The 22,580-nt window shown below is 37.6% G+C and overlaps 2 protein-coding genes across 5 annotated transcripts in view; one reads left to right on the top strand and one right to left on the bottom strand.

Moving 5' to 3' along the window:
* LRBA (LPS responsive beige-like anchor protein) overlaps nucleotides 1-22,580 on the bottom strand; it is a 623,871-nt gene that overhangs the window by 241,074 nt on the left and 360,217 nt on the right. The window lies entirely within an intron of this gene.
* On the top strand, nucleotides 20,187-21,396 carry MAB21L2 (mab-21 like 2). Its single transcript, XM_072972412.1, has one exon. It carries the CDS (start codon nucleotides 20,187-20,189, stop codon nucleotides 21,264-21,266), a length of 1,080 nt encoding a protein of 359 aa, XP_072828513.1. The 3' UTR covers nucleotides 21,267-21,396.

The following is a 22,580-nucleotide window of genomic DNA, read 5'->3' as shown; positions in this document are numbered from 1 at the left end:
GCTATATAAATAAGATAATGTTCTTATTCCTAAGAAATATATATTTAAGTATTTAGGGATAAAGGAGCATGATGTATACAAATGGTATAGGAAAAAAAAGTGTGTATTTAGATATACATACATAAGTATACACACACGTACATATGTATGTGTGTACATATATATATATATATATATAGCAGGGAAGAATATGAATGAGCAAATGCTAAAACAAATAGGGCAAAATGTTAAATATAGGTCCTTTAAAAAGAACACATTCTACATTTCATGTATGATAAAGATATGACATATATCTGACAAGATTAGGCCAACGTTAGTGAAACAGGCTTTGCAATGTTTTCCAGAAATAGTTATTTTCTCCTGTGATAAAAAGGACATCTTTGGAAGAGGGTAAAGCTAACTGGCCAATATGGAAACTGACTTGTAACTGCAATTTCATTAGCACCACTGGCTGATACGCATTTATAGAGTATATACAAACACAACTCTGGCCCTTCTTTAAGGAGTTTCCCTAGTTCAACCACTAAGAACTCTAAACTGAAACTCAGTAGAACAGCATATAGGTCTATCTATATTCATAATTCAAATCATTTGCAACTAAAAGAGTTACCATTAATAAGTGTTAACTGAAACTATAATAACACTTTATAAAGAGTGATCCTCTACTTCAAATTACAACAATAAAATTTCTCCTGAAAATTTTGTCACAACTTTTGTATTTTTAATCTACTCTTAATATGATAAAACTACGTTACTCTGAAATCAGAGAACTATTCTAGACGAGAACTTTTTCAAAATAATGGAAGATTTAATAAAACTATATTCCTTTAGGTGGAAATATTTCTGAACCATAGTATGGTATTCTGGTAGGCAGAATTATGCTCCTTTCCAAAGATACACACATTCTAATCCCTGGAACCCATGAGTATGCTGCCTTCTGCGGCAAAGAGGAGTTAAGGTTGCAGATGGAATTAGGTTATTAATCAGCTAATCTTAAAATAAGAAGGTTAACTTCGATTATCCAGTGCACCCAATGTAATTACAACCCTTCCAAGTGGAACAGTGTGGCAGAAGGGTAGTAGGCCAGAGTAATGTGACGTAAGAAGCACTCAACCTGCGATCCTTGTTTTTAAAGATGGAGCAAGGGGGCCATGAGCCAAAGGATGTGGAATGACTTTAGAAGCTGGAAAAGGTAAGGAAACAAATCCTTCCCCACAGTCTCTAGAAAGGAATGCAGTTCTGCCAACACCTTGATTTTAGCTCAGTGAGACACATACTGTTCAAGCCACTAAATTTGTGGTAATTTTTAAAGCAGCAATATAAAACTACTATGTATACTTTTCTTTTCTCCTATAGAATGTATAATAAATATAATTTAATTTCTAAAATCAAAGGGAATCATTAAGGGAATCAACTACTGTTTTAACAAACTATCTACCCCAACCTCTAAGCACACACATAGAAAATGACCACATCGATGCTTAGAATATAATACAGTTTTCATGTGATCTTTTGACAAAAATGTTCTACTATTATCTATTTCTGCACTTCATTTACTGTCAATGGCTCTGCTCTCATTACTCTCCACATCACTGACTACACCTCAATCTGTACTGTACTCTTTCCTACTTGGTCCTCCTTTTAATACTTTCCTGCCCTTTCTGATTACACAGTATCTCCTGGTCTTCTTGGCTCTTGCATAAAGATTGGCCTTAAATGCACAAAGCTAGTCAATGCCTTTTCCCCTTGTCTGCAAATCTGCCAATCAGCATATAATAGTCTGCTCACTTCAGCTCTTTTCATTGTTGCTGAGTATTCACTGGTTCTTTTCCAAGGATCTTTCTCCCCCTATTTGCAATCTGAAGCTTAGATTTTTTCCATAGGAGGTTATATATATGTACTCTACCTGCAAACTAGAATCAGAGAGCAGCAGAGATAATGATAGTATAGTTGTACACATACTCTCATTGCTATAAGCAGCTCTGATAAATGGCAATGTAAGTGCATTTCATTTTCTCTACACTTAGGCAACCTCCCCCATGCCTGCCCTGTACGTTCTCAGTAAGTGTTTAAAGGACAAGGCAGAAAATAAGCTCTTAATTTCCTACTGTGAAAGTTATAGGAAGCAGAGAAAACAAAGCAAAGTCAAGAAGCACACAGTATCAGAACAGAATACTATACATTGAATCTACAATACATTTTCTTAAAACCTATCTGCATTCAATAATTATTGAATATTTGAATGCCTTCAAATATTTAAATAGTGTAAACATTATTAACTGAGAGCTACTATATGTTCAAAATTATGTCTTATTCATTCCTGTTTCCCTGCTGTCCAGAATTACGTATGCTTGGAAGTAATCTTTTTCAACCTTACAAAAAAATTGTATATAAGCCTAGATCTTGGCAATCTAACAATAATAAACCTTACCAATTAGCATCACATAATCACAAGGCTGAAATATTAGCATTATATGTTCATTAAATCTATGTTTTACATTGATCACATGTAACACTGTAAAGTAGGAGCATATATACTATGGTTTTATACATACTTTTTATATAATAACTCTCAAGGTAACTTCAGCTGACAATTTCCATGGGAAAGTATAAGCTGTACATAATGGGATCCTGGCTTTTTTTTTTTAATATATAAAAGACAATAAAATATGGTAAAGCTATACAACCTAGGAGTTAGTATAAAACACATTAGACTTTGAAATGTATTCATTTATATGTACATATATTTAAATTTACTGAATACTATAATGAAAATGTAAACAAATATGGAAAAGAATATACGGATGTACATGTATGACTGAAACATTGTGCTGTACACCAGAAATTGGCACAACATTGTAAACTGACTACACTTCAACTAGAAATAAAAATAAACAAATAACGCTGCAATTAAAAAAAAAGAAAAAAAAAGAAACTTACTGAATAAATATTGATACATCAATGAAGGAAATTAACCCCGCCAGAAAAGTTAACCAAATATTTCACCCGTTTTCATGTTTTGCTCATTCTCGTGAAATCTACCTTCACAATATAAGTTAACATGTAAAATCAGAGCAGAGATAATTCAGTTTTTTTCATTTAAAATATTTTAAATATGACTAATGTTCGAATTATATAAATCTACCATTTCAATTTCCTTGTAAAAAACTTTTGAAGAATCATATGGCATTTTTATGAGTCTGAATATTAATTTATTATATCTGAAAGAGTCAAAAGTATTAGAATTCATGAATGAATAAAATGTGATTTAATAAAGCACAATATGAAACAGACTCATTTCAAAATAACAAGTTATCATTTTAGGGTCTTGCTGGACTTTTTTCTAATTAAAGATTTCCAATGAAACTATTTAGGAAAAGCTTTAAAATAATTTAAGAAACTATTTTATTGTATATATTTTGGGGTTTTTTTGGAGGGGAAGGTAGTTTAGGTTTCTTTGTTTATCTATTTATTTATTTGTTTAAATGGAGGTACTGGGGATTGAACCTAGGACCTCGTGCATGGTAAGCACACACTCTATCACTGAGCTATACTCTGCCCCAAGCTTTAAAGTGATTTTAATCTTAAAAGTTAAAGGAAGATCAATACCTGATATTGACTTCAGACTAAAATGTTATCAGTTAATACAAATAGTATTAATAATGACAAAACCTTTAGCTAAATGTAAACTGACCTATATTGAAAGAGCAAGGATATGAATAACTAAATTCCTGCAAGCAAAATAAAAAGATATGACTTTTTAAAATACAGAGTATTGCAGCATTTATGAAACAGAATGCCATCAACCTCCACATAAAAGCTGAAATCCAAACAGATTTTGGAACTGATGTCAGTTTACTTCGGAGAGCCTACTATATTTGGTAAACTGCTTCCTCTTTGATAACACAGTGGTTTCAGTTTTATATAAAGACTCATTATAAGCCACAATGTTTCCTAAGTATAAAATATGCATTTTATTAACTCCATTTCCCTTTTATAAACAGCCATGGATGTAACTACCAATCACTTTAAAACCAGATTTAAACTTCAAGTATTCTTCCTATGATTTACTACATCTTAACTTTGGAAATTTCCTAAGCAGACTACCTAACAATTTACACTGCAACCACTTCTTAAAGGTTGCATAAAATGATGATAATGACAACTGCTATTTGGTCTTCCATGAAGTTAAAAAGCAAAAGAAAGCAAACAAAAAACCCAAAACAACATGGGTCTGGTATCTCTTTATCTGCCTGCATTATCTGATCATGTCACAACATTTCCGAAAAGTATGCCAAGGTTTCATTCTTCTCTTCTGAAAATTAATGGGACAGAAAAGGGTTTGGGAGTATCTTGAGAAGGCAAGGATAAGTAGGTGTGCAATGGATATTATTTAAGTTGTAGGAAAGCAGAACTTAAGGAACCATTACAGGCAACTGCTGAAAGGGCATTAAAAAGCAAAAGGGGCATGGCATTGACAGGATACCAACTAAAATTCTTGGCTTTCAAATAAACTGTCCCCATCTTTGCAAGCCATGTTTTGCTACTCCCTAGCTTCAGAATCCAACCAAGTTATTTAATCTCTCTGCCTTGGTTTCTACATAGCTAGGGATAATAATAGGATATAACTCATTATGGATGTGCTGAGAGGATTAAAACAATTAAAGTGCTTAGTATAGTGCCTGGCACAGAATAAGAAGTCAATATCCTTCTTGTGTAAATCTCCTTTCAATGGAGTTTTAAAAGACTTTCAGGACATCCCCTCTAGAAATCTCACATTGAAAGTCTGACTCTGGAGATGAGAAGAAACCTATTGGAAAGAAGAGGCACCAAAATTATCAATCAACCTACAGGTATTTGCTGAGCATGTACTTATGAATCGAGTCATGTAATGCTACCAAATAAATATGAAATCTGCCTTTTAATATCTTTTCATGTTAGTAAGGTAATAAAGGGAGAGGAATCTACAGATAGTGACATAGAGACAACAAAAATGAAAACATATATTAAACTGTTTGAAACTGATGATAACTAGTTTGTCAGTTCATAGAAAGCTCTCTGTGGGGTTATCATGTGATAGATGCAAGGAAGCCAGCCTGGGCAGACAAAGACCTCAGACTGAGGGTCAGTGGGAATCAAAGTTGATTAGGTGGAATTTTCAAGATTTTAAAGAATAATGGCATAATGATAGTCTGCTTTATTCTATACCTATAAGTAAAAACTCTGTTAAGGGAACCAGAATTAAAACCTGTATTTGACAGAATCCTTGAATTACTGAATCCCTGAGAAGTTCCCCTTCCTGTGTTCCTTCCTACTTTCCTCAAATATTTACTGAATACCTACCACCTAGTAGGCAGTAAATAAGGTGCTGGGAATAAGAAGTCAATAAGATAAGGACTACACCTGGCTTGATGAGAAAAACTTTAGTATAGATAATCTCAGAAGAAAATCAACAATGTTCCCAGCACTATTTTATCTCCTTTTAGGTGAGTAGATTGTATTCATTACAACTTAAATGACTTTACAGTGTCAAGAGTGCATCAAATTGACATATTTATTATATTTTAGACATGTATTCATATCAAAAGCATGTATTCTTAAACTCCATCCTGAAAGTTCTAGTCACTTAAAATATACCAAGTAAACGAGTTTAGAAACTTGAATATAATTTGAGGTTAGGGACCCAAAAAACTATACTAGAACTGCGCACGAGCCCTCAGATTTAGAACACCCTGGCAGTTTTGTCAGTTGCCAGAAAACCAGTAACAACAAAAAAACTAATCCTGGTTGGCAAAAGGGAAAGTGAGAATAATTTAGAGATAACGTTAGGCTCAGAAGAATATATCTAACCCCCACAAGGCAATCCAACACTTAGAAGAGCCTGAAACCTTGGGCAAATTGCTCATCCTTCCCATATCTTGGTTTCTTCCCCTGTAAAATGGTGATAATGTGTAGGACCCACCTCGAAGGACTAGCAGTGGTGATTTCTGAACTAATATCGGTAAAGCACTTAGGACGGTGCATACACACTGTAAATGCCTCACACATCCTGTTATTATTATAAAAGCATCTCTCCAATATCTGGTTAGGGAACAATAATCCCTGACAAAAGTAAACAACAGCTTTAAGAAAGAGAGAGTGTCCAGAAGCAGCACAACAGAAGAACAAGCAGGAGGTCACAGAATTGTGACAGAGTAGTGACCTAAGTGTATTTAAGGAAGAAGAGGTAAACCAGAGGTCACAACAAATAGGTGTTTAATTTTAAATAAACATATGAAAAAAGAGAGAGGACTATAATCTATATTTAACAAAATTTAGGTCACTTCTAGTCACTTTACACCGTCCTAACAAAAGTTGTATTAATAACGGAGAGCATACTTTTGTGATAGAGAATTTGGAACCCCATCAGCGGTTTGTTCAGCTTGCCTAAGTCACAACTGACTGGACACAGTCCCTGTGGGCATGCCATTTCATCCAGACTGGACGGTTCATTAGTCATAATTACTATAACTGTACAGCAGAGACTGCAGTTTTATCTCATCACACATCTTTGATCAAGCTGCTTCAATTTCTGCTTCATCAGCGTATGAAGTTACGTTATTGGAGATTTTATTTTCAATCGGTGATTACCACAGATTATGCTTTTTCCCAAAGCATCTAGTTGGTCTCCACATTTAGTAGTAAGGGCTCAGATCTGACCACCATTTGACCTCTGATACTTCAAAACCACCTAAACACCATGAATCATCAGCTGAAATCCAGAATGTTAGAGAGAAAATTAAACAAAGAAAAGAACTGACCTGTGTTAAAAGCATAAGATGACTGCACTTATTGGAATTGAGACTAACCATATTTGCTGCAGTTCCTCATTAAACATTAAATCGCACGCCAGAAGAACACATCATACATATTTATTGTTTTGCACTGTCACTTTCAAAAGACTCATATCACAATTAGTGCTTCTCTCAGACTGTAAGCTACATAAAGAAATTTCCCATGAAGCTTGAAGACAAAATCATGTAGAAGATTGTACAAGAAGGTTAAAGAACAGATGGATAATAGATTTCACTGCACACTAAAGCATAACACACTTACTTTAGAAAGGAAAATGTTGCCAAAACATGGTTCAAATGCAAAATGCTGAATGAAATTGATGTGTCAGGAATTTTTTTTTTCCCAAATTCTCCTGGAGAACAATAGGGGCCAAAAAGCCTGTCTCACAATTTTTGTGTCTCGCTATTTTCATGTGCAAAGTGTCCCCACTGTAGGCTGCATGAACAATCATAATCGACAGTTACATGCAGGCACTGAGGCTGCAAAAATCCCAGAGTAATTAGTGTTGTCTGAATGCAATGACATCTGTGTTCTCATGGTTCTCAAGACATGTCAGGCCAATAAGATGTATACGGAAAAATATGACAAGCATTGCAAATGCCCTTCTGAAAGGTCTTACACTTTGGGGGAAAACTGAAGAAATCACACATGTCACGTTTTTGTAAGCAACATATTTAAGATTAAAAGATCTAAAAAGATCTTTTGAGTTATTCATTCTCTTTTTGTAACTAGAAAGCAGTTATTCAGAAAACAGCATTGCAGTAGGGGGAAAAAAAACTCTGCTGCACGTTTGCCTCTTTGTAAAACTTTCTTAACACACGTGATTCTGTGCATTGGTCATGATGCGCCTATTTCTGTAGTTAACAAAACAGGGAGCACATCTTAATAACATTGCTTGATCTCTTAATATTTTAATTCAAAAATAGTATCTCTTACTTCTGGAGATAAAGCAGCTTAAAATGTGTTGTTAAATGCCTTAGAATTATGTTTGCATTTGACTAATAATAGAGACTGTCAGATTGATTGCATTGAAAGGCCTTTGTTTTAGGACACCTAATGCTTTGCTGAGTGCTGCCTACTGCCAAGCCCTCGCTCTCTAGGCTGTAGCAGTATGTTGGAGCATGCACTTGCTCCAAGAAAGACATTAGTCATCATTAACAGAAGCACTGACACCAAATCTAAGTGCCTCTCCACAATGACCAAGTGGCAATCATCTTTCTCTTACACTGTCACTGCTGATTAGGATTTTCTTTCATGAAAATTTAATTTGTCCCCTCTTTCTTCAGCTTTTTTTTATTTCGGGGAAGAAAAAAATCCAACAATACTGTAGTCAGGAAAGATTTCAAAGACAGCAAAAGAAGCCCCACCTATGATATGGCTAACAATAGAAAGATTACAAGATTCTCAGCTAAATATTTTATCTAATCCAACAGAAAAACACAGATTAAGTTAATTACTAATAAACAACAGGAGGTGAAACAATGACTCTAAAAAGATCTTGCTTTAAGAATCTGTAAGCCTCAAAAGATGACTAATGCAGGATTTTGGAATAAAATTTCTCCAAATATTAATTACATCATCTCAAAGCTTCTTTAAAACTAAGTCTATAGTAGTTCAATAGTAGCCATCTTTTACTACATTTCAAATTTGTATTCTTTTGTTTTCTTAAAAAAAGGGTTATTCACATAGACATATCACTATGAACTTAAAATATTTAAGCACACAGACTCTCAGTAAGCACTAACCAGTTGGTTAGTTTTTTAAAAACGGGGGTGGGGGTAGAATTTTCAGCTGCATGGGACAAATGAAAATGACTCACGGGGTCATGCAGGGTCCTCCCAGCTAGATGATACCACAGACCTAACTCTGGTTCTGTACAGTATCACAGTGTTAAACAAGATATCACGGCGATAAGCTATTTAAGGGAAGTTTTAAAAAACATTTACTTTTCTGTTTTACTTCAATTTGTTTAAAGTTTTCAAAAAATGTAAGCATGTGATAGTTTGCAAGGATCCTGGTACAACCCAAACTCCCACTTCTAGTTATAAATATTATCTTCTTTATATTACTTACATTTTGAACAAAATAGAGATTGGTTCAAATTTAAAATAGCTCTCAATTATTTTATATCCCTTTAAGAACATGCGCACTTTTTAGACAAAACCTGTTACATTTTTGTTTATGTGGGCATGAATTGTACCTATCTTTAAATACAAATATTCGAATGAAATGCTTTTTAAAAAAAAGAAAAGCCTCATTTCTTTTAAAATTCAGAAGCAATCATAATTCATCAAACTCTAATCATTAAATGTTCAGTTCCTGACTATTTTACTGTGAAAAGTAATATAAAACGAATTTGAAGGTCAAATAGCAACTGCTTAGTGGCTAATACATCACATTTACAAATGGCTCAAGTTTTTTCTACTTAAAATTGGTCTGCAGTTAAAACAGTTAAGAGGAGATTAGGAATTAAAAAGGATTTTGAAAGGTAATTTCTTCCTTTTTTTTAAGTGCAATTTGTTTATTTGAAGAGAGGTAATTTCTAACTGCTGAAATTTTGTTAAGTTCAGGGATATCGTGATTAAATAAGGATCTAGTCTAAATTAAAAGTGAAACTCTACAATAATCATCTAACTTAATTACACTTGCAGAGTATCTTTACAAATGATTGGCTCCTTTCTTTATCTCTTAACTATGTGAAGATGCTCCTTAAATTCTCAAGAGCTGAAAAGGAAAACTCTGATTTTCAGAGTTGCAGAGACTTATCCAAATTACAACTTCAAAAACTTAACCACCATATAATTACTGACTCTATCGCTAGATCCAGGACATGTTCAAGTAGAGAAGTTTAGCTCTAGAACTTCCGCCCCTCAACCCAAACATCCAAGTCACTTGTCAGTTAAAGGTTGGGCGATTTATTGACCGCCTCTGGATGCATACTGTCAGTGCTGAAGGAAATATGAGAGAGGGTTGTCGCTGCTGTTCTGGAGCTCATTGATAATGACATACCTGCCTCTGTCACCCATTATCCATACTACAAACTACTTAGACCTAACTGAAAAATCAATAGCCTACTTGCACTGGTTCCTGTGGCTGCCTCCTTTGATTGTCAGCTTCTGTCTAGGGTCAGCACTTACATGAAAGGGGCTGTGACTGCCTGATGCTTTCAGGACAACCTAACGATATGAAACTAGCCAACAGAACAGTAAATTCTGTCTCTCTGCCCTCCTCATCAATTAGGCTTTGACTAGGCTTGCCTGTAGAAACCTGACCTTTTAAGTTTGGGTGAATATGGACTAGCTGAACACACCATTGCCCTCAGCACTGAGCCAGGAAATCTACTGACAGGTTAAACAAAACAGAAGGTTGTAACTGTCATAATTTGCATTGCACTTTCACGCCAACAAGGGTGTTATCAGTAGGGGCAAGCCCTGGAACACACAACTCCGGCACCCTTAAGCCATGCTACTCATAAATTTTCAAGTGAAGTGAGATAAAGCATAAATTCACAAATAGTAATGCATTTCTCATCTCTTAGTCTTTCAGTTTTGCACTTTGCAAACCCACAGAGTGTCCATCAACAACTCTCTCGGTGGTCACCTGGCATGCCTATTGCATTAATGAGAGACTTTCAAAGAACACAGCACAGAAGTGAAAATAACTCCAACTATGCCCATTGAAAAGCTATTTTAAAGAGAATTTATAATACGGCAGACAGATTGATTGATCTGTATCTCAAAATGTGAACAATTAGATCTCAATATGTTGTCTTTTCCTGGTTTGCTTCCCTCCCTACAAAAATATCCACCAGCTTAGACAAATAATAAGTTATCGTATAAGTGAAAGGAGGTGTTGAAATTATTTCCTACCATGCTACTCTGATACAGCATCCTTTACAGTTTGAGAGAAAACTAAGAACATCTGTAAAATAAAAAGATGTTAACACTTTTATGCTTGTCAGATCTTCTGATGAAAACAAGTGAAAAGCATGAGAAAGTAGTACGAGACTTTAGTGACTCATGTTTTGAAAACCATTTCCCTGCTTGGATCTATCTGTTAACACAACATGAATATGGTAGTAGTATAGTTGCCTAAAGCTATGTCATTTCTCTAAAGAGAAGACCAAACATTCCTTTTTCGTAAAGTTAATTGTGAACTTGAAATTTTATTTGGCTACAAGAATTAATATTTAAAGAATATCTATTCTTAATGAAAATAACAGAAACACTGAAAGTCAACAGTTTGAGAAAAACTTTGAACACACCTTTAAATACATACTCTTTTCCTATATATACAAGAAAACATAGCCTGTTTCGTTTCTATGTCTTCGGGATCCAGCTCCTCTTAAGCAGTAATAAGTATACTCTTAGAATTTATTCCAACTTGCTAGTTAGTTGTCCCTCATCGCTGTCTCCGATCTATAATTTGCATTTTCCTTAAGTCTAAAATATGCAACATAAGCATTTTAAGCTTATTATTTTCTATTATTTTTCTATTGTAAACTTTCATATATTAGAACAGCACTGAAATTCTAAATTTGTGCAGATTTCTGATTTCAAATCAACTAATAAAGATATACACAAGGGGGAGAGTCTAGCTCAGTGGTAGAGTCTGTGCTTAGCATGCGCAAGGTCCTGGGTTCAATCCCCAGGACAATCATTTTAAAAATAAATAAATAAACCTAATTACATTCTCCAGCAAAATAAAAAAAAGTAAACAAATAATTTTTTTAAAAAAGATATACACAGCAACATTAGACATGTTACAGTAGGAAGTTACAGATTTCTGCATCTAGAAGAGGCAGAAAAAAAACCTCATCTATCTCCCCATTTAACAATTGAGAAAATAGTGAGCAGAGATAGTGACTTGATCAAGGTCACTCACACAGTTTGTAGGCAAGCTAGGACAAAAATTCAGGGCTTTTTTCCCTCTAGACTAATGCTCTTTAGTACTATCATACCGTCTCCCTTTTATCTTATCTAGGCAGGTAAGCTATGTGACAGCAGCAACTTTGTATTTTTTTTAAATACATAATTTTGTATCATTCATTTTTAACTGAAGCTACAATTTACAGAAAGTTTTGATTCATTTGCAGAAAAGATTAGATTTGTAGAGTATTTAACCAACAAGGTCCTACAGCACAAGTAACTATTGGAAACAGAAGATCTAATTAAGTATGGTTGGAAACCTTCACTTATCTAATATGATGATTAACTGTGCATCTGGTGGCCTTTCAGGTCCTTTGTGTGTACCCATCTGATAGCAAAGTGAAAGGGCATGGATAGTGTCTGGTCCCAGCAAGCAAATCATTTGGAAACAGTCACAGCCATAGATCAAAGATTTTTCACTCTATCTAGGCTGATTTAAACCTACTAACCCAGGTTTTGTCTATAGCAAAACTAGTCAGAAAATAAGAGAATGACTCTTTAGGATTCAAAGATAATAAGGGTAGAGAGAAAGGGAAAATTCAGAAAAGAAACAGACTGGCAGAACCTTGATATACATAGGCCAAGACAGATGTTTTATATCCTCGCTTTATTTCAGATGGTTAAAGGCAAAGTTTCCATTCCTTAGATCATCAAATATTATTTCATTTATACTACACAGATGTCTTCTATACAGAGATTAGAGCCAATGAAGGATTTTTGTTGTTGTTATTTAACCACTACCAGGAATCAGAGAAACCTCTCAGCACATCATTTTTACTCTAATCCACAATGTTTAACTGAACAAACAGGCTAGATTTTTTAACATTTTCAGCAAAAATAACACAAAATCTATTAAAAATTTCCTGTAATCTTAGCAGAAGACTGATGCCAAATTACTACTACTACTACTAATATAGTGGTACTGTGCAGAACCTATATATTTCAAAAGAAACTAAGATGTTTAAAATGGCTAGTTTTCCTAAAGTGTAACGAAAATTCACCTATGACACGCTTAACTGATCATTTTAAACATAAGTCCACAAAATGTTTCACATGACCCGAAAGAAATATAGAGCGTAATGCCAGTCTTTTATTTTGAACTAAGCACGGCTCAGTACTGCCATAACCTACATCCCTAATCTCAATCATCTGTTCCGTAAACGTCTGGCACTGATCACAAGGGAAAGCAGAAATGGGCGTGGGGATGGCTCTAAGACCCCAAGAAGCATATTCTCCATGTGAGTCAGTAGTATCATCTTATTAAACAGAGGATACCATATTTTCTTTAAACCATAAGATTTGATGTTTTGAACTGAACTGAATTAGAGTGAAATCAGATTACAGTGAGCCATGAAAGCCAAAGTTATTAGACATGTAAAATTTAATATTTATCTCAGTACTACATTAATAAGTTCAGACTGTTAAGAAGGAAGGAAAGAAGACAGACAAGACAGAATCTTATTTGTTTTAACTCTTCAGAACAACTATTTAACTGTATTACAGGAATAAAGGAATGTGATTGCTACAAGTAAAAAATGTGTTAATCTAAAAATGAGAAAAAGCGAAATGATTTCTTGGTAAAGCCAAAAGACACAAGACAGCATAAGTGAAAACATAGTAAATTCAATGAAATACCTTCTGAAAAATACTTGCCAAATTAACTCAGATTGTCTTAACAGTTCATATCCTAGCTCAATATTACCATAGTATTTACATTTCAGTCAAGCTAAAAGCTGCTTACTTCCATTTTCCTGAACACAAGTTTTTTGCTCCATCATTGCACATCTTGTTGATATTAGATTATATATAGCTTAATCATGTACTCATATATACAGATGGTATTCAACTTGGGGAAAAAACAAATAGCTATTGTACTTTCAATTTTTTCAACCTACTAAACTACACAAGAATCAGACTTGTAAAAATTTAATAGGTATAAGCATCACTAATCAAATATATTATCCAAGGTAACCCAAACAAACTTAATCCCACAAAACAATACTCAAAAGTACACAGAAGCATTTATTTTTCAGCACAGTTTGAGGCTTGCTATACAAAATTAAAACTATTGCCTTGACCTGACAGAACATTAAGTTCAAACTGTTCAAATGAGAACAATACCCTTGGGTTACCAATCAAAGAGATTACAAGGTTTCGAGGGTTTTTATAAGGCTATTTTGTGAAAGAAATTAAAAAAAAAAAAACCCAACAACTTGTCTTAATAGCATGATTGACTATATAAAATTAATAGGCACTACAGTGAACTGTTCAAAGAAAAAATTCAAGTACTAATTATTCTCTCGATTATCAATAGTTTTGAAACAATATGATACTTAGGGGCTTTGGAAAATTAGAACATTTGACAGAGAATGAAGGAGAATGTGGTTTTATTTTGACTTTTAGTACAATGTGGATGCTATTTTTCTGACAGTTGCTTTTGTTAAAGCTTCTTACAGATATTTTAATATAACTCCTTCAATGAAATTTCATCAACACTAATGAACTGTGTCTGGGTTATTTATTTTTCTTTCTGTTTTTACTGGAATAGTTTTTAAATTCAGAGAATTTAATAGCTATTTATTTCCCCTTTTACATTTTGACCCTCCCAAAAGAATTTTCTTTTTAAAAAAATCAAGAATTTTTTTAAATACATTGAATGATTAATTATACAAGAGCCAAACACTTAGCAACTGCATAGATGTTTTAAAGTTAGATTTTAGAGGATAAGAATACATACAGGTAAAATGTGGTCCTTTGTGTTCCGAAAAGTATAAATCCAGAGAGTTGATTTTTTAATGTCAATAATCTGATTATTTTTGAATAATTCTAAATGTTTTCCCAGAAAACAAAATCACATAACTGAAAATCTGTACACTCTTTAGGAAAGATTATTGAAATACTGTATGTTATTCTACAGATAATAAATTAATGGACATCTTTTAGGCCCCAGTGATATGATAAAGTAAAAGCTGCACTGAAGTTTAACTCAGTAAGCACATTTCTAAGTAAAGATCAGCAAAAAATAAAACAGTTTAAGGATTCTGTATTCTCTGGAAATGTAAACAGGATTATAACTGTCAGATGTACAGAAGCACTGACTTCAGCCATTAGTTTGGTTTTGCTTCTGAGAAACACAACATGAACTACTGAATCATTTCTTTTCAAATCCATACATTCCCTGCAGCAGTTCGAGCTTCATCAGCAGTGCAGGAATGTATAAAAATGACAGGCAAAGAGCATTAGCTTTCTTTTTTCTCTCATACTGTTTGCCTATAAATGGAAGACAGAGTTCTTTCTCAAAGCACTTAAGCTGAGGCTGTTTAAGTCAATTGCTGAAGGAAAATATGACTGAATTCTCTATGCAAGAAAGTACCACAATTGGATAAACTGAGAATAATCAAGTACTGTATTCTTATTAGCTTAGAATAAAATATTAAAAGATTTAGCATTCTAGCTTAATTGTCCATTATTCTTCAATTAGAAATATTCTCTGTTTTTTAAGTATTTTGTCAGCTCATCACCTTATTTTAGCACCATTCATAGAGTACCCGGTTCTGCTTCTAAGTTTAAAAATAACAAGGCCCTCAAATTAAAATACACAAATTTTGAAAACAAATATATGTAACATGTCTATGCATGACTGGGACATTGTGCTGTACATCAGAAACTGACACATTGTAACTGACTATACTCAATTAAAAAAAAAGAATCACTAAAATATACAAATTTTCTTTTGAAAAGATTATATGTGTATAAATAGTCAATCTTTTTATTTCCAAGTTTCTGTAGCTGTAAGTGTTTCACTGAAAGAGGAAATTCAATTAATAATTAAAAGTTTCTTTAACCATGATCAAGTAAAAATAGGATCTAATGTATAATCTGGCTACTCTTCTGTATCTTAAACATTCACATTTTCAAACACTGGTACAGTAATTGCTATAACTTGACTCAATTTTTTTAAGGAAATGGGAACTTTTCAGACTAAAGTTTAAACATACATTTTTTTAGTTTATAGTAATTAAAAACATGCCCACCTCAGTATCTACAGTCTCATAAAATGTTCCCAGTGTAATGATGAGGAAGGTAAATCCTAGATAAATCTGAAGGTTATGGACTACACGAAATCCAAAGCAAAACACTCAAATCACATCCTGAATGTCCTCTTTCTCTTTTTAGGAAGGTCTGTAGCCAGCCCAACATGATAGGTCTGGGCAGAAGCACGCTGATGTTGGCACTGCCTAAACCAAACAAACAAGATGTTTAACAGTCAAATAAAATGTCCTGCAGCCTCCCTAATGAATTTGTCAAGGACCATCAGATTTCACTCCCCCTCTTTTGCCTCATTAACTCAAGTATGATGAGACGGATTATAACAAGAGAATACAGATCAATCGGTCTGAAGACTTGAAGTGGCTTTTAGCCTCTAGAGTTTCTTTCTCTCACTTGGTCTCCTTTAATAGAATACGGTATCTCCTGCAGAAGGGGCTGCCACTTCGTTTTAATACACCATCAAGGAGCTGCTGATGGACTTCTATACTAACATACATAAAAGCAGAGGTGACAGGGGCTCTTCAATTACAGCCTCCTCGGATACCGTTTCCCCCTTCAATTATTCAACCAGAGGAAGAGCGGATCCGCAAACACACAGCTGAAGCAGCTCTTAGAGCAGAGGCAGCCAGAGTGAGTTGGGGTGGGGGAGGGGGAAGGAAGAGAACTGGCGAGAGGGAGCATTATTTGCTGGAAGTGTTTAAGTTTATTGCTCAAATGATGTTTCTAATTAGTACCATGGCAATAAATTAAAGTCGCCTTTGTTTAACTGATTTATTATTTACTAGAGCATCTACCCTGGACAGGGTAAATTGGTAATGAATTGTTTTTAAATCAAAACATTTGTAACGTTTTATCATCCCTCAGCCTCAGTAGGTAAAAGTGCAGAAACGAGGGGACAAGGGTGGGACGAAACTTGGTCGTGCCTGACAGAGCCGGGAGGAGAGGAGAAGTGGGGTGTCGGGCGAGTGGTGGCGCGAAGATCCGCGCCGCTTGGGCCGCCCCACCCGAGAAGAGAGCGCGCGGGCCCAGGCGCGGAGGAGGGACGACACCGTGGTCACCCCCGGGGCTTTCTGTAAACGCTGCCAGGAGCCCGGGCCGGCAGCTCCACGCGCGAGGCCTCAGCCGCTCCCCGACCAGGGGCGATGAAGTGGTGGCCACCCTGAGGGTCCGGGAGGGAAAGCTCCGCACCCTCTAGCCCCGCCACAAGTCTCCGCCCAATGACTGCCCTCGGAAGAAGCCTCCCCGAATCCTCTACCGGCGGTTCACGAAACTCCCTGCCGCCAAGTGCCCCTCCTGCCCGGAGCGCCGGCCTGATCTCGCGGCCAATGGCAGGATGGCGGACAGAGTCTGGGCGTCCCACGCGCGCGAAGCCTGCAGGAGCCGGGCCCCGCTCCACCCTCCTGCAGCCCAGGTCCCGAAGCCAGCCGCACACCCCAAGAAGGCTGGAGCCCACTGGAGCCCACAGCCGCCCCAAGTCTCCGCCACTCCCGAGAAGTCGACTGAAGGTCGCGTCCCAGAGTTTCGCGGACACTGACTGCCAACTGTTCTTCCCAACTCCTGGCCACTAAAGACAGACCCCTGGCAAAAGATCCGACTTGATTAAAAAGGGGGGGGGCAAATTTCTTCAGAAAGAGACTTAGGGCACCGAGAGTGAAGGGGTGACAAGATACCAGTGGTCCGCACCAGACATGTAAGAAAGAACCAAGAGATCCAAGTGTCTGACATCAAGTACACGATGAAATAAACTTTCCCTACGCAGTTGAATTCATGTTCACCTGGTCCACAAGTCAAGCCCTCCCAGGGGGTTTTGGTTTTGCAAAAGCCGCATACCGGGTTTTGCAAAATGAAGTCTTCACACGATCGGCTTCATAGATTTTTAGTGTTATTGCATTATCGGAGACTATAATAACACGTGTAAAATCTGACGAAAAATATTCCCATCTACTTGATTTGTCTTAAAAAGACTCAGAATCCATCTACCTGAAGTTCAAACACAAACCCTCAATTCTAAGCAAATCAGAAAAACTGTTACAGGTTTTTCAACCAAAAGTATCTAAAGGCTACAATGGGTACAGCTTGAAAGGATAATACATATACTAAAAGCACATGCATGAGTTTCATTGAAATGCCAAGGGAAGGAGTGAAGCCATCTGTGTAATCAATAACAGGACAGTTATAGATTTTTGCAGCAGTGAAGTCTTTTAAAAGCAAGAGTCAATTATCAAAATAAAATGATTTTACAAGTGAAACTCTGTACTGCCTAAAAATATTCAAAATTAGATTTACAGTATTAACATTTTAAGAAAACTTTAACTCAGGTTCACATTTACTTCCCTTCATTTTCATTAAGTTCAAATCAATTTTAGTGGCTTATTTTAATTTAAAAGTATATCCAACAAAATTCTACCATATATGAATCTGCACCATTTTCCACAACATAAACATATTTTTCTCTCTCATAACTTGTTAGTCCTCATAACAATAAATAACATTAAATATATCTGAATCTTAAATATGAAGTAATTATCAAATAAAGTGTTTGGGCAAATTTTGCCCTAAATCGTTTTTCAACAGCATATGGAAATTACTGAAAAGAGATTTATGGTTATAAACCCTCACCCCATATCTAGTCCATCCGTGCCCCCCCCCCCAAACTAGTGTACATATACAGCAATTGATCTGGCTCTTGTCAACAATGGGAGGGGAGGGGAAGAAAAGGGAAGAAGATACTGCTGGAGGAGAAAATTTAGAAAAATTTAGGTCCTTTCCCAGATTCCCCTTCCTCCTTCCATTTGCCTTCAAGCAAAAGTAATTTTGTTAGTTTGCACCTTCCTCACCATGTTGATAGAAAAAAAAAAAAAGGTGAACCACTGCTACTCTCTCTCCAGTCATTCCAGCCATCTCCAAGTAGTCCCTTCTATATACACTCTTTTTCTTCCTTGCAACTGATAAGAGAGGAGGATAAAGAGGGGGCTGTAAAATGTGTGTGAGCATTTGACTTCTACTATCTCCTCCTATTTTCTTACTTCAATCTTTACCCCCCTTTCTTTATCAAGTGCAGCGGTGGCTGCTACCGTTTGCCAAGCATGCCTGTCTTCTCTCTCGGATTGGCTAAAGCACTGACAGCTCGCATAGCGATTGTAGGAACCGAAGCTCCACCCCCCTCATGATGGCCCAGGACCATTCATAAACTAAATAACTCCAGGAAACAGAGAGAGAGAGAGAGAGAGAGAGAGAGAGAGAGAGAGAAGGAGAGGGAGGGGGGAGAGAAGGGGAGGGAGACAGAGGTAGAGAGGGAGGGAGAGAGAGGAAGGGAAGGGGAGAGAAGGAGGGAGGGAGAGGGAGGGAGATTAAGAAGAGGGAAAGAGAGAGAGACATCTGAGGGGAGGAGGGAGAGACGACTCAGAAAGTGGAATCTGCACAAGCAACCTAAAGGGGGAGGAGAAGAAAAACCCTTGAATCTTTATAACCAAACCCCAGATGCAACGCAAGCAACGACTTCGTCACACTAAAATAGATTTTGTGAGGGCCAAAATTATAAATTACGAAGCAGAAATGAGTATCAAACAACTTCCAGCAGTTTGCACCTAGAGAAAGACAAGAAGAACCCACTGCAAATAAACAAACCCAGTCCAAACAACGCCTCCAGTAGGAAAAGAGGAAAACCGCTACAAGAGGACCCCCTGAGAAGAGACCAGACCCACACGCTGAGAGTGCCGGGCGGGCGTCTGCAAACCTGAGTGTGCCACGGCCGGAGTTGCACTTCGCTGCTCTCGGGACATTAATTACACCCTTCACCTTTCATCTGGGGGAGGGTGAGGAGAAAAGCACTCACCTAAGCCGAATGAAGACGTGCTACCAGTCTGGGAGAGAAGTTTAAGAATGAAACACTGAATGTTTCGCTTTTATTTTTAAATTTACTTTGGCACGTAAAAGACCTCAATTCCAGATTTCTGGGCCATCTCCGCTGCAGTCGTCTAAGCCTAACCTCTTGGTAACCTGAATTTTTCTCTCTCACCCTGTCTTTCCCCCCCTCCCCTTCATCTTTTCCGCAGGCACGTCTTGATTTCACCCATCAAGAGAAAGCAAAATAGTCCCAGCAGGTACTTTTCTCTTTCAAAGATCATCTTTTCTGTTTTTTGGGTTTGTTTGTTTTTTTCTGGAGAAGAAAAAAAGCTTTCAAAAGAGGGGAGAGAAAGAGCTGGACGGCTGAAACGTCAGCCGGTCAGCCCAGGTGGAAAACAAGAGTGAAAGTGGGGCTTAGGGGAACGCAGCGCCTCTTTCGCAAGCCGCAGGGCCACCACCAGCGCGTGAGCCTTGGATCCCTCAACGTATTGCGAGACGCCGGTGTACAGCCCGGACCTGTGCCCCAACATGATCGCCGCTCAGGCCAAGCTGGTCTACCAGCTCAATAAATACTACACTGAGCGCTGCCAAGCGCGCAAGGCGGCCATCGCCAAGACCATCCGAGAGGTCTGTAAGGTGGTCTCGGACGTGCTAAAGGAAGTGGAGGTGCAGGAGCCTCGCTTCATCAGCTCCCTGAGCGAGATCGATGCCCGCTATGAGGGGCTGGAGGTCATCTCGCCCACAGAATTCGAGGTGGTGCTCTACCTAAACCAGATGGGCGTCTTCAACTTCGTGGACGACGGCTCGCTGCCCGGCTGCGCGGTGCTCAAACTGAGCGATGGGCGGAAGCGGAGCATGTCTCTCTGGGTCGAGTTCATCACAGCGTCCGGCTACCTCTCGGCGCGCAAGATCCGCTCGCGTTTCCAGACGCTGGTGGCTCAGGCGGTGGACAAGTGCAGCTATCGGGATGTGGTCAAGATGATCGCAGATACCAGCGAGGTCAAGCTGCGCATCAGGGAGCGCTATGTGGTGCAAATCACTCCCGCGTTCAAGTGCACCGGTATCTGGCCTCGCAGTGCGGCACAGTGGCCTATGCCCCACATCCCCTGGCCCGGCCCCAATCGGGTGGCGGAGGTCAAGGCCGAAGGGTTCAACTTGCTCTCTAAGGAATGCTACTCGCTGACCGGCAAGCAGAGCTCCGCGGAGAGCGATGCCTGGGTGCTACAGTTCGGGGAGGCTGAGAACCGCCTGCTAATGGGCGGCTGCCGAAACAAGTGCCTCTCCGTGCTGAAGACGCTGCGGGATCGCCACCTGGAGCTGCCCGGCCAGCCGCTCAACAACTACCACATGAAGACGCTGCTGCTGTACGAGTGCGAGAAGCACCCGCGGGAAACGGACTGGGACGAGGCGTGCCTCGGCGATCGGCTCAACGGCATCCTGCTGCAGCTCATCTCCTGCCTGCAGTGCCGCCGCTGCCCTCACTACTTTCTGCCCAACCTCGACCTTTTTCAGGGCAAGCCCCATTCGGCCCTGGAGAGCGCTGCCAAGCAGACCTGGAGGTTGGCCAGGGAAATTCTCACCAATCCCAAAAGCCTGGACAAACTATAGGGTGCTGGGGACTGCTTGAAAAGCGACACAGACGGGAATGCTCTCAAACACAACACACACACAACTCGGCGACAAATAGCGGAAACTCCAGACACAAACTTTTATGGAAGCCACCTAAAAGAAACGGGAACCAGGCAGAAGACCTTCGTAAACAAGCAAACAAAAGGAGAGCAAATCAACCGACCAAACAAAATCACATTCTTGCACAAAAGTGATCGTTTTCTTCCAAACAATGTGAATTTAAAAGGTCACACAAAAGAAGCAATCGGGCTTTGTCACCACAAAATGAAACCCAAGGTACATTTTCAAATCAATGTATAGTAGTTTCTCCCTTTTCCTTCGCTTCCTCACTTCTTTTTCTCTTTTTCTTTCTCTCTCTCTCTCTCTCTCTCTCTCTCTCTCTCTCTCTCGCTCTTTCTTTTCTTTCTCTTTTTCTCTCTCAGCCTTCGTTTTGTTTTGGGTTGCCTGAATGTTGTCACCAAGTGAAAAAAAAGTATTTAATTATATGTAAAATTTCTCTTTTAAACAAAGTTTTGCGGATGTTAAATGTATCTCAGTGCCAATGTCAGATGTGCCCCTCCCTCTCTCGCACCTCTACCCTCACCCGAAGCAGTCTTGTTGAAAACAGTAATAAAAATATTACTTTACATTGTAATTGACTGTTTGTGGACTGTTCTTAAATGAAGGCAGGTAAGATCGTAATTTGTAATTTACAATATTAGGATGTGAACCTGAGGAACTAAATGCAAGAAGCATCTATTTTAACTCTAGTTTGCAAAATTTACAAATGCAGCACATTTTGTAGATTTAACCATACAAATTTCCACCAAAATCTTTAGAAAAGAGAACATATTTTTACCCAATTATATGATTGTTCTGTAGATTTTAAGATTAAAAGTAGTATCTTATTTCAGACTTGAAAAAAGAACAGATTTTGTACGGAAGACCATATTATGATACTAATTTTTAAAATAGAAATTTTTTTCACGTGAAAAATTAAGAGGTTGCTTTCTTATGCCGTAATGTTTAAAAATCCACTCCAAGTCTGAATTATAAAGGAAATATTTATGGATCTCTGAACAGTTAACACAATCAGTTGATATTTTTCCTTCAATCATTTGTCCTCCTCAAGCTTTAAAAAATAAACACTTAATAATTAAATCAACCACAGTAAGAGTAAAATGGTTACAGCAATATTCCTTTCCCCAGCAAACGGTGATATGAACAATCCAGATTTATAAATTACTTCAAGTTTCTAAATGGCTTAGTTATAAATGCTGTATCTATGATCTTTTTTGTCAAAGTCCCAGAATT

This window comes from Vicugna pacos, chromosome 2, assembly GCF_048564905.1.
Source record: "Vicugna pacos chromosome 2, VicPac4, whole genome shotgun sequence".
NCBI classification, from domain to species: domain Eukaryota; kingdom Metazoa; phylum Chordata; class Mammalia; order Artiodactyla; family Camelidae; genus Vicugna; species Vicugna pacos.
The sequence above is the reverse complement of the archived record's forward strand: the minus strand, read 5'-3'. Positions and strand labels throughout refer to the sequence as shown.